Source organism: Meriones unguiculatus, chromosome 14, assembly GCF_030254825.1.
Source record: "Meriones unguiculatus strain TT.TT164.6M chromosome 14, Bangor_MerUng_6.1, whole genome shotgun sequence".
In the NCBI taxonomy this organism is placed as follows: Eukaryota; Metazoa; Chordata; class Mammalia; order Rodentia; family Muridae; genus Meriones; species Meriones unguiculatus.
This window is the reverse complement of record NC_083361.1, coordinates 122501-135000: the sequence shown is the minus strand read 5'-3', so window position 1 is coordinate 135000 and position 12500 is coordinate 122501. Positions and strand designations below refer to the sequence as shown.

The 12500-nt window shown below is 49.5% G+C and overlaps 1 protein-coding gene across 1 annotated transcript in view; it reads right to left on the bottom strand.

Moving 5' to 3' along the window:
* Positions 1–11614: 11614 nt before the first annotated feature.
* The window catches only part of LOC132647069 (collagen alpha-1(I) chain-like), a 2832-nt gene continuing 1946 nt past the window's right edge, over positions 11615–12500 (bottom strand). Inside the window, exons 2-3 of the mRNA XM_060366310.1 lie at positions 12335–12500; positions 11615–12184 (exon numbers count right to left, since the gene is read on the bottom strand). The exon at positions 12335–12500 is cut by the window's right edge and continues 1121 nt beyond it. Of these exons, the coding sequence (XP_060222293.1) occupies positions 11615–12184; positions 12335–12500 (736 nt within the window). The remainder of the gene's footprint in view (positions 12185–12334) is intronic.

Sequence of the window (12500 nt, the reverse complement as noted above, 5' to 3'; positions counted from 1 at the left end):
TGCTTTTTGTTTGCTTGTTTGTTTTCTTCTAGGCAGTGAAGCAAGGGTGGGGGGGGGGTAGAAGAGAAAGAAAGACACACATCACACACAGAGATCCCCCCCTCTCTCAAACACACACCAGAGAGAGAGAGAGAGAGAACTAAAGATATGATAAAGAATATAAACCAGAAGAAGAAAAAAAAAAAAAAAAAGCCTGATTCCTGGAATTAGAGAAATACAAGGAAGACAAGCTGGGTGTGGTGGTACATTCCTTTAGGCCCAGCACCTTGAAGGCAGAGGCAGGCAGATCCCTGGGTTTTAAGCCTGCTTTGCAGATGGTATCCTTTCTCGGGAAACCTTGTTTCACATAACCTAAAAACAAAACAAAACAAAAAAAAAAACTAAGTAACTAAGTAAGTGCATGAATAAAATAAACAAATCATAAGGAGTGACTGTCATGGCGTTCTCTTTGTTATTCTCTTTCATGTTATCATTCTGAGGAATGATACATACATTAGTATGTATCCTGACACCATAAACAAGTGTGGTGTGTGTGTGCGCGCGCGCATACTGAGCTTTGGTTAAAAGGCTTTCTTTGCTTTCTGCCAACATTCGACATGATTTCATGGCTAGAAAACCACCCAGCGTGGCCAGAAGTAACATTACCACCGTATCCCACGTGCTTTTGTTTCTAGAAGTGATAAAGCAAATGTTTGGACAGTGCGTTCAGGAGCAGCTGTACATTAGTGTCCCGACATGTTCAAAGATGTGCGTGTGTGAAAACACCTTAAAGAAAAGTTAGGTGTCTTCTTGGAGTTGATTGTTTCTCCCAGAGACAACGTTCGGTCAACTGCTTTAACAAGCTTAGGCAGACAGAAGTACATGTTCTGTACCATTCACGGTGCTTTTAACAAGAGATGTTCTTACGACTTGACTCTCCGGACGCTAACGAGGTTATCGATGTATGACTATTTCCTAAACGGATGTTTGGAAGGTGCAGTTTAATTTAAGATTAAATTGAATGGACAATAGGATAACAAGAAGCTTCGGTTTTTGTTTTGTTTGTATTTTTTTTTTGTGGGGGGGTGTTTCTTTTTCTCTTCCACAGGGTTTCTTTGATATATGCATGGCTGTGTGGTTTTTATATTTTAGTTAATTTGTATTTATTTAAAATGTGTATTTATTTGTATGTATTTGTATTCATAAACTCATTTAATTTATTTAATTTCGGAAGAGGTCAGTTCTATACTAGACTACGCTGTCTGTGTACACACAGAAAGATAGAGAGTGTGACAGAGAGACAGAGAGTGTATCAGAGAACTGTATTTTAAAATTAAGTTGAAGGGAAAACTATGTCACCAGAAAGTAAAAACAAAGAAGCTTTTTTTTTCTTTTCTCTGTTTCTCTGAAACAAGCATGGCTGTGTGTGTGTGTGTGTGTGTGTGTGTGTGTGTGTGTTTAATTTGTGTTTTCAAAGATGCCATGTGGTCAACAGCTGAGCAAATTTAGGAATTTAGCCAAATTAGACTATACCCCTCTTTCCCTCTCTCTCTCCCCAGCCCTGCAAGATTATAAACTTCTGTTTTCAACTCATCATGAGCATACGGATAAAACTATGGGTCAGGCTGGACACACACTAAGAGATTCGCCTGCCTCTGCCTCTCAAGTGCTGGAATTTAAAGTTTACTTTTGTCTCCTTCCCACCGGCGCTTGCTGCGCGGGCTGTGCGCTCTGCTGTGGCCCGAAGCTGGCTGCTGCTGTGTGAGTCAGGTGACCTCGGACGAGTTGCGCTGCCCGCGCTGGCCACTCGCTCAAAGCTCACTCACCCTGCCTGGCCTCTGTCCCCTGGTCATCCTCTGAGGCGCTAGCCGCACCGCCCCCGGCAGGCAGGCAGGCAGGCAGGCAGGCAGGCAGGCAGGCAGGCAGGCAGGCAGGCAGGCAGGCAGGCAGGCAGGCAAGAAGCACCCGCTCCGCCGACCCCCCCCCCACCCCCCCAGGCCCCATCGTGGCCGCTGCTGGGTCGTGGACCCCTAGCCAGGCTCGCGGTTCCCTGCTCAGGGCAGTTTGAACTGCTAGCTAGGACTTGGGCTCCTTTGGAGACTCGAGTCAGGCCTGCTTGGCCTGTACAGGCTAACTGCTGGATTGCTGATACTTGGATTGCAGTTCTAACAACGAGCACATCCACTGCTGGTAGATATTTACATTCGCATTCGCTGACCCTCTACCTCTTAACATGCTGCTTCCCGGTCCTCGAACTCCTGATCCACCCGCCATCCCCCCTTCCCGGGACCGGCATCGCTCTGTCACCGTGCCCGGCTGCATCCTTTCAGATTTTCCCAGAGATGATGGGTTGAATGTGAGGACAGTCTGCTTTACCTGGACTAGGAGTCTGCGTTAACAAGCTTAGGCAGAGAGACAAACATGCTTCTTAGGGAACGATTTGTGAACCTCCAAATGCCGAGCACCAATGCAGAGCACAAATGCAGAGACACCCACGCACGCACGCACGCACGCACGCACGCACGCACGCACGCACACACACACACACACACACACACACACAGAGAGAGACAGAGACAGAGATATAGTCGTATTTTATGTGCGTTAGTGTGAAGGTGTCAGATCCCTTGGAACTTGTGAGCTGCCGTGTGGGTCCTGGGAATTGAACCCGGGTCCGCTCGGAAGAGCCGACAGACAGTGCTCTTAAGCACGGAGTCATCTCTCCAGGCCCTGAAAGATGAAACGTTAACCCAAAAGTTTTTCCCTTTCCTTTTCGTCGGGTCGTCTTTCTGCGTTTAAGTGATCGTGTGCGTGCGTGGACCACTTCATCTTCTCCATGTCTAGCGATTGCGAGTTTCATCGAGTTTAGTGATACCTTTTCTTATTTTTTATTTTTTGATTTTTAAAAGATTGATTTATTTTATGCATACGAGTGTTGTATCTGCATTTACATCTGCCAGAAGAGGGAATCGGTTCACCTGATAGATGGTTTGTGAGCCACCATGTGGTCCCAAGAGTCATTTTTTCCCTTTCTTTTTTCATCGTGTCATCTTTCTGTGTAATGGACCGTGTGCGTGGACCCCTTGATCTTCTCCATCTCTAGCGACTGACGTGGAGTTGAGTACTCTAGGCTGCTAGCACCTGTGATGTCTTTTTATTTTTTAATTTTTTTTAAAGATTTATTTACTTTGGGTATACGAGTGTTGTATCTGCATTTATATCTGCCAGAAGAGGGAATCGGTTCACCTTCTAGACGTATCACTTTTCTGTTTTCTTCTCAACTGAGTTCAGAAACGCGGTTCCATATTTTCCTGTACTTAGTTCGCCACGCTGTGCTATGCCTTTCCGTTCTTACCTTGGAGAGACGTTTTATGTGTTCTTCTGTACTATGCCAGATAGATAGATAGATAGATCACTTTTCTGTTTCTTCTCAGCATAGCTCAGAAACACTGTTACATACTTTCCTGGACTTTGTTCGAAACGCTGTGCTTTGACTTTCTGTTCTTACCTTGAAAACACATTCATGCGCTCTTCTCTACTAAGCTAGATATAGCACTTTTCTGCTTTCTCTGTCTGTGAGAGACAGAGAGTTAGCTATATTTTAAGATTAAACAAGGTAACGAGAAATTAAAAGCAAATCAAGCTTCTCTCTCTCTCTCTCTCTCTCTCTCTCTCTCTCTCTCTCTCTCTCTCGATAGGGTTTCTTTGTTACAGGCGTGGCTGTCCTGCCACTGGTTCTGGAGACCAGTCTGGCCCTGAAACAAAGATAAGGCCTGCTTCTGCTTTTGTTGTTGCTGTTGTTTGTTTTCAAGCTCTTTGTTTTTTTTTTTTTTTTAATTCTAGGCAGTGAAGCAAGGGTGGGGGGAGAGAAGGGAAAGAAAGACACACATCACACACAGAGATCCCCTCTCTCTCTCTCTGTCTCTCTCTGTCTCTCTCTCTCTCAAACACGCACCACAGAGGAGAGAGAGAGAGAGAGAGAGAGAGAGAGAGAGAGAGAGAGAGAGAGTCTTTTGTAAATTGAACTAAATATACGATAAAGAGTATAAACCAGAAGAAGAAGAAAAAGATGTCTTCCTGGAATTAGAGAAATACAAGGAAGAGAAGCTGGGTGTGGTGGTGCATTCCTTTAGGCAGGCCCAGCACCCTGAAGGCAGAGGCAGGCAGATCCCTGGGTTTTAAGCCTGCTTTGCAGATGGTATCCTTTCTCGGGAAACCTTGTTTCAAAAAAACTAAGTAACTAAGTAACCGAGTAAGTGCATGAATAAAATAAACGAATCATGAGGAGTGAATGGCGTGGAGCTCTCTTTGTTATTCTCTTTCCTTTTCATCCTGATACGTGGCTGTATTCACTCTGCTTTCACCCAGGAGTGAGTGATTTCATCCATGCAAGACACCTAACAAGTTCACTGAGGTATCCGGACACCCCAAACAAGTGTTTTGTGTGCATACTGAGCTTTGGTTAAAAGGCTCTCTTCGCTTTCTGCCGACATTCAGCGTGATTCATTGCTAGAAAAAAACCACCCACCGTGGCCAGGAGTAACATTGCCACCGTATCCCACGTGCTTTGGTTTCTATAAGTGATAATATAACAAATGTTTGGAAAGTGCGTTCGGGAGCAGCTGTACAATAGTGTACTGACATGTTCAAAGATGTGTGTGTGTGTGTGTGTGTGTGTGTGTGTGTGTGTGTGTGTTGTGTGTGTGTGTGTGAGTGAAAACACCTTAAAGAAAAGTTAGGTGTCTTCTTGGAGTTGATCGTTTCTCGCAGAAACGTTAACACGCTTAGAAAAGACGAAAGGACATATTCTTTAGCATTCACGGTGCTTTCAACAAGAGATGTTCTCACGACTCTCCGGAAGCTAACGAGGTTATCGATGCGTGAATATTTATTAAACAGATGTTTGGAAAGTGTTCGTGTCCTCTCTCTCTCTCTCTCTCTCTCTCTCTCTCTCTCTCTCAATCTCAATCTCTCTGTCTCTCTCTGTTTCTCTCTATCTGTTTCTCTGTGTATGTGTGTCTGTGAGAGACACAGAGACAGACAGACAAAGAGAGAGAGAGACAGAGAGTCAGAGAACTATAATTTAACATTAAATTGAACGGACAATAAGATAATAAAAAAACTAAAAACAAAGAAGCTCTGGATTTTTTTGGGGGTTTGGGTTTGTTTCTGTTTTTTTTTTTTTTTTTTTTTTTTTTTTTGGTGGGGGGGTTTCTTTTCCTCTTCACACAGGGTTTCCTTGATACATGCATGGCTGTGTGTTTTGTTTTGTTCTTTTCTTTTTTAATTGATTTAATTCGTATTTTATGTGCGTTAGTGTGAGGGTGCCAGATCCCTTGGAACTGGCGTTATAGGCACTTGTGAGCTGCCATGTGGGTCCTGGGAATTGAACCGGGGTCCGTTCGGAGGAGCCGACAGCGCTCTCCAGGAGCCATCTCTCCAGGCCCTGAAAGATGAAACGTTAACCCAAAAGTTTTTCCCTCTCCAGGAGCCATCTCTCCAGGCCCTGAAAGATGAAACGTTAAACCCAAAAGTTTTTCCCTTTCCTTTTCGTCGAGTCGTCTTTCTGCGTTTAAGCGATCGTGTGCGTGGACCACTTCATCTTCTCCATCTCTAGCGATTGCGAGTCTCATCGAGTTTAGTACTCTAGGCTGCTAGCACCCGTGACACCTTTTTTTTTTTTTTTAATTTTTAAAAGATTGATTTATTTTATGTATACGAGTGTTGTATCTGCATTTACATCTGCCAGAAGAGGGAATCGGTTCACCTGATAGGTGGTTGTGAGCCACCATGTGGTCGTTCGCTGGGAGTTGAACTCATGACCTTTGGAAGAGCTGAGCCATCTCTCCGGCCCCGCATGCATCTGTGATGATAGCTTAGAGTTTGTCCAGGCTCTTATGGCCTTTAGAGCTTTTGCAGTTCCGCTAGGTCTACCCTTTATAGGTTGATCCGTCTTTTCCCCTTGCAGCTTTTAATAGGCTTTCTTGGCTTCTGTAGGTTTACTGTTTTGGCTAGTACAACGCCAAGGGAATTTTCTTTTCTGGTCTAGTCTATTTGGTATTCTGTGTGCTTCTTTTGCTTTGAAAAGCCTCTTCGGTAGGTTAAGGACATTCTCTTCTATAATTTATCTGTTTTTGAAAATATTCTTTGTATTTTTTCAATATCCTTGATTTATTGGCTGTTTCATAACTGGATTTTCTATTTGTTTCCTTGTTTCTTTCTTTCTTTCTTTCTTTCTTTCTTTCTTTCTTTCTTTCTTTCTTTCTTCTTTAACATTTTCTTTGAGCAATGTATCTATTCTTTCTATGATATACCTTCAATGCCTGAGATTCTCTAATTCCATCTGTTGTAATCTGTTAGCCAGGTTTGCCTCTGAAGTTTCTATTTGAGTCCCCTACCCTTTTGTTTTGTTTTCCCACTTTCGGAAATTCCCTCGGTTTAGGTTCTCTTTATCTACTCTGTTTTATTTTTCAGGTGTTTGATTCATTTCCCTCCACAGTCTGTGGTTTCACAGATTTCTTGAAAGGCTCTCTTAATGTTCTCTTTTAGGAAGGACCTCTATCATATTTGTAAAGGCTATCTTAAGGAAGGTCTTTCTTCTTGTGCTTCGCTGTTGACGGGCTCTAGCGGAGACATATTGCCCTGGCTGGCATTGGTGGTGTAGGCATCTAGGATTGGGAAGACTGTAATTCTAGGTGGTGCTGATAGCTGATATCTGGTTTTATCTTTGTCGTTTGATCTTTGTTTTCTGTTTTCTCTCTGGCTTTTAGGAGCATGTAGAGGTTGTGTGTCTTCTGGTAGAAAACTGGGTGTAAAAACCAGGTAAAATGAGGCAGAGAGAGAGAGAGAGAGAGAGAGAGAGAGAGAGAGAGAGAGACTAGAAAGGCCACAGCAGAACGTCAGATACAGAGCTAGGGATGAGACTGGGGGACTGACTGGACTTGGAGGAATGAGGGGAAGGTGAAGATTTTCAATTAGCCTACTTAATTCCATGGTCTGAGTGTTTCAGTTTGCTATTTAGTGCTTATATATATGAACAGGAAGAAATTATGTATTATTTTGGTCTTCTGTAGTAGTATTAACAAGGCGTGACTGGAGCAAAGCAAGACTTGTTTTACACACACACACACACACACACACACACACACACACACACATATGTATATATATATATATGTTAATGAAAGATAAAGCAGGGGGCTGGAGCGATGGCCCAGTGGTTAAGAGCACTGCCTGCTCTTCCACAGGATCCAGGTTCAATTCCCAGCACCCACATGGCAGCTCACAACTGTCTGTAATGCCAGTTCCACGGCATCTGACACCCTCACCCTAATGCACATAAAATAAAAATTAAATAAATTATTAAAAAAAATAGAAAGATAAAGGAGAAACATAGTCTCCTTAAATGGAGACTGTAAGAATGATTGTTTTTAGGAATTTTCTTTTCTGATATGCCCTCCAGCTTACTAGAGGCAACAGACTGGTCGAGGTCACATCTCGTATTGTCTCGACGACCCACCCCAAAGACCACCGAGGAGCCGATTCCGACGACGCAGGCGAAGTAGGGTCTTTTTAATGACCAGCTGGAGCTGGGGGGGGGGCGCCCCTCACACTCACCGATGCAGCAGTTGAGAGTAGAGCCCCGAGCTCAAGGGGAGGAGGGTTTCTGTTTAGTATTACAGCAAGGTGTGGGAAAATTTTAGGATTGATTGGTACTTACTTAGGCATCATCGGGTGTCCCGGGGAAAATGTTTGTGGGGGGGGGGGGGGGCGCCCAGGCAAAACCGTAATTGTTTTACTCATCCTCTTGTAAAGAACACCTGGGTTAAGTCCCAGGTTATTCGCTGAGTAGCCGTTGCTAGGGGTGATGGTTAAATATTACTGGGCTTTCTCCAGGCGAATCCTTGGGCGGGGGAGGACTCCATAGTCTTAGTTTTGGAATCGGTGACCTATGGCCTAGTTCCCGCTCTGCCTCCCAAGTGCTGGAATTCAGTTTTGTTGGTTTGTTTGTTTGTTTTTGTGTGGTGTGTGTGTTTTCTGTGCAGTCAAGGCCTTCTCTGTGTAGTCCTGGTGAACTCACACTGGAGACCGGGCTGGGCCTTTCGTCTTTTTTTTTTTTCCCCCTTTCCTGTTTTTCTTTTATTCTTTTTAAAGACAGGGAGTTGTTTTTCTTTTCTTGCACTAAGGGTACTGTGTAGATTAGGAGTTGCACGCACGCGCATATTCGGTCCAGATCCTGGTCCCGTGGGTGGGCAGGCTAGTCAACCTAGAACGAAAATGGGCCTTGGAGAGTATGGCACATGGCTGCCGCCATAGTGGCGGAGGTCAGGATCCGTGACGGCTGCCGTCTTCGTGGACAATCGTGAAACAGGAGATTACGTGGTTCCCCGCTCAGGGTAGTTCAACTCTACCCGGGACTTGGGAGACTTGAGCCCGATAATCCGGTTTAATCTTAACGGGGCCTGCTTAGTCACATTGTTACGTGATTGGAATCACATTAGATTTGGTTTAATTTTATCTGGTAGCCAGCAAGCCTCAGCGATCTGGACACATGAGGGGAAAGGGAAGCCCTGGCCTAGGGTGCTTCAAAGGCCCCTGGGCACCATCCTTTCGGTACCACATAAACAAACGTGGGGGTGCTGGCCATGCCTGTGATCCCAGCACCCGGGAGCTGGAAAGAGAAGGATCCGAAGAACATCTCGGCAACATCGCAAGTAATAGTCATCCTGGACAAAAAGAGACCTTCCTCTGAAGTAGTTACTTTTTATTTTTTCTTTATTAATTTTTTTTTTTCCCCTGACAAACGTGCGAACGTGTAAAACCAAGCAAAATATAAAGCGAAGTCCTGGAGATAAAACAAAACAAAACAAAAAAACAAAAACGGAAATTTTAATTACTCCACTACTATTTTAATCAGCTCTAACTGTGTATTTAGTCCGAGAATGAACAACGGAGGTGGGGGGGGGGGGGGGAAGCTTGTGGCGGTGGTGGCGGCCACAAGCGGCGGCGAGGCGGTTTGGTTTGGTGTGTTTGTTTTGTAAAAGGAGGCCTAACTGGCATGGAACTGAGGCCGCCTCTTCTTACCTCCCCCACATCGAGGTGGGATGTCACCTTCCCCTAATTGTGCCAGTCACAGACTTGCCGCTTTTACTGGAAACCCCTCCCCCCCCCCCCCCCCCCCCCCCCACTTAGAGACCGAGCGTAAGATTTCGCCTTGTTTGCACAGCTTCCCGTCCTACTTTCGTTTTGGCTGCCTGAGGGATCCGCCCGAGGAGAACAGCCCGCGTTTGCTTTGTTCGGGCGGGACAACGGCCACCGTTTGTGTCACTCTGGTGGTGGGTACAGCTGCTCTGCTGTGCTTCTGCTGTGCTTGCGTGTCCGCCAGAGCTAGGCAGGACCCCACCGGAGCCCCGGAGTGCTGGCTGTGCGGCTAGTGAGCGATCTGTGAGTGTGTTGCTGCTGCCTTGGACGATCGAGATGGTGGTCGGGTGACACCTAGCGGTGACAATTTTCTGTAACGCGCCCGGTTCCCGGTGGATGACAAGGACAGCAGATTGCCTGCTACGAGCCAGACAGGGTGACGAGAGCCCCGGCGAGCAGGCGGCTGCGTCCCGGGGGTTGTGTCGTGTTTCAGAACGCTCTGAGTATACAGTGTTGGACCCGGAGAGTACTGGCGGAGGTGACAGGTGACAGTGGTGTCCCAAAGCGAGTATGTGGGGAGGGAGGCTTAGGCAGGTCGACCAGAAGGCTTATAGCTGTCGCCTCCGGGGCGACCCAGGCTCGTTTTTGAATTGGAGAGCCTGGCGGCCGGCCTCTGGATCCCAGGAGCGAGAGGATGCTGTGTCTCCGGCCTAACTGGACGACTGTCCCCGGCCCGACTCTGACTCCGCGGAGCCTCGGAGTCCCCCCCCCCCCTTCCGCCTTCTCTCCAAGAGTCCTCCGTCCCCAGCGGAGGGACTCTGGACCCCGTGCCCGAGAGGATGCTGTGTCTCCGGCCTAACTGGACGACTGTCCCCGGCCCGACTCTTGACTCCGCGGAGCCTCGGAGTCCCCCCCCACCTTCCGCCTTCTCTCCAAGAGTCCTCCGTCCCCAGCGGAGGGACTCTGGACCCCGTGCCCGAGAGGATGCTGTGTCTCCGGCCTAACTGGACGACTGTCCCCGACCCGACTCTTGACTCCGCGGAGCCTCGGAGTCCCCCCCCCCCCCTTCCGCCTTCTCTCCAAGAGTCCTCCGTCCCCAGCGGAGGGACTCTGGACCCCGTGCCCGAGAGGATGCTGTGTCTCCGGCCTAACTGGACGACTGTCCCCGTCCCGACTCCGAATCCGCGGAGCCTCGGAGCCCCTCCCCCCCCCCCCCCCCCGCCTCCTTTACTCTACGAGCGCTGCGTTCCCGGCGTCCTGTAGGTCCCTTGCTGGGTGCTTGTCTTTCAGTCATGTTCCTCTCGCTCTCAAGTTTATGAGGTCGACCAGTTGTTCCTTTGAGGTCCGGTTCTCTTGTTTATGGGGACATTTTGGGGACATTTCAACGGGCATGACCTCCAGGAATTCCCTTTGGTTCGTGACTTACTCCCCGTCTCTTTGGCTCATGACTTATGTCTTTGTGATCTGTCCATCTTGTACCTGGAGATATATGCTGACACGCTGTCCTTTGGTCATACTCTTGTAAAGGACGATGGCCTTCTCGGGTTGCTGTCTTCCCCCAAGGCTGCTGGGTTGTTTTGTCTCTTGCTCTCTGGGGCATTGCAGTTTCCTGAGGCCGCCTGGGCGACTCGTCACTGGCTGCCGTTTGCTGTGTTTGCGTGTCAGGCTTTTCCCGCTGTCGTGGTTGTCGTCGCCCTTTACCGTTTGGAGTGGCTGGGCCTGTGGGCCAGGGGGGGACTGATGGCTTTTGTGTGGCCCCCCTCGGTGCTTTTTTTTTTTTTTTTTTTTTTTTTTTTTTCTCTCCCTGCAGAGTTCCCGAATCTCTTGTGGGCTATGTCGATTGGTGGCCCGTTCCCCACTGCCACTGTGCCTCACGAGTGCACTTTTTTTTTTTTTTTTTTAATTTTTTTTTTTTTTTTTTTTTTTTTCTTCCTCTGCCAAATCTGCCCGCTGGGTTCCCGAGTCTCTGTGGGCTGTGCTGCTGGTTTGTGGCCCGGTCTCCTCTGCCACTGTGCCTCCCGAGTGCACTTTTTTTTTTTTTTTTTTTTTTTGGTGGCAGCTTCCCCGGCCACCTCTGGTGTGCTCTTCCCCCGTACGTACGCTCGCTTGTTGGCTTTGCCCGTGTGTGATCCTCGGTCGTTGCCTTCCCGAAGGCGGCTTCGCTTTGTTTCCAACCCCTCTCTCGTTCCTGGTTGATCGATGTGGTTCTCTCGTGCCGTCTTCGGGCCGGGGCCTAAGCCGCGCCAGGCGAGGGACGGACATTCATGGCGAATGGCCATTCATTGTGAATGGCGCCCGCTCCTCTCGTTCTGCCAGCGGGCCCTTCGTCTCTCCTCCCCACCCGCCCGTGGTGGTGTGTGGAAGGCAAGGGTGCGGTTGCCCGGCCTGAGCCCCGTGCCCGCGCACTCGTTGCTGCAGTGCGTGGGGCTCCGTGTGGGTTCGTTTTGCCCGTGTGGCCCCTTGAGCCCCCTTCCCCGGGCCGGGGGAGGGTGGCTCATCTGCGGCGTCGCGTGCCGCTCCCGGTCGGTGTGCGCGCGCCTCGTTCTTTGCGATCCTCGCGGTGCCCCTGGAGCGTCCCAGGACTTCGAGGTGCCCGCTTCTGAGCGGCGGTGGCGTTTCCCGTTCCCTCTGGCGCCTCCTGTGCTCGGCTTTGCTTGCTTGCGGCGTGCGTGGCTTGTTCCCGTTGTTTGCCGTCCCTCTTGTGGGTCCGTGCCCGCTCCGCTGGTGCGGGAGACACGGTAGAGGAGAAGGAGGAGGGGGGGTCGAGTGTAATGACCCAAAGGCCGGTGAGAGGCTCCTTGGGGTGCCCGTTTCCGAGAGGGGGGGCCCCTCGTCGGGTGAGCGTCCACCGCGTCGTTGCGTGCCGTGTGCCCTCGGCGTGTCCCGGGAGGCGGGCCATAACGCAGACCCCCCGCGTGCGTGTCTTCCCCCCGTTGCTCGACGGAGGTCGAGTTGCGTGAGCGTCACGCCCGCACGCACGTCGTTTCTCCGGCTGGCCGCGGCCGGGGGTGCTTGGTCGGGTTGGGTATGCCCCGCCCTCGGTGAGAAAGCGTTCCTTCTCTAGCTATCCGGGGAGAAGAAAGGGCGTGTGCTGTGTTCCGGTGGGGCTTCTCCCGAATGGCCTCCGGCCGGCTGCCCGCCCTGACCGCCTTTCTGTGCGCGTAGCTTCGGCCTGGCCTCCGGCTTCTTCCGGGGGCTTTGTTCTCTCGCCTACCGCGGCCCGCGCCTCCTCGCTCCGAGTCCGGGGAGGGATCACGCGGGGCAAGAGCTCGGCGTCATGCCGGTGTCGCGGAGTGTTGGGTTCTCGTGGCGGAGGTTGGCGGTAGCGGTGGTGGAAGGGCCGCGTGTGCACCCCCGCGCGCGCGCGGTCTGCCCCATCC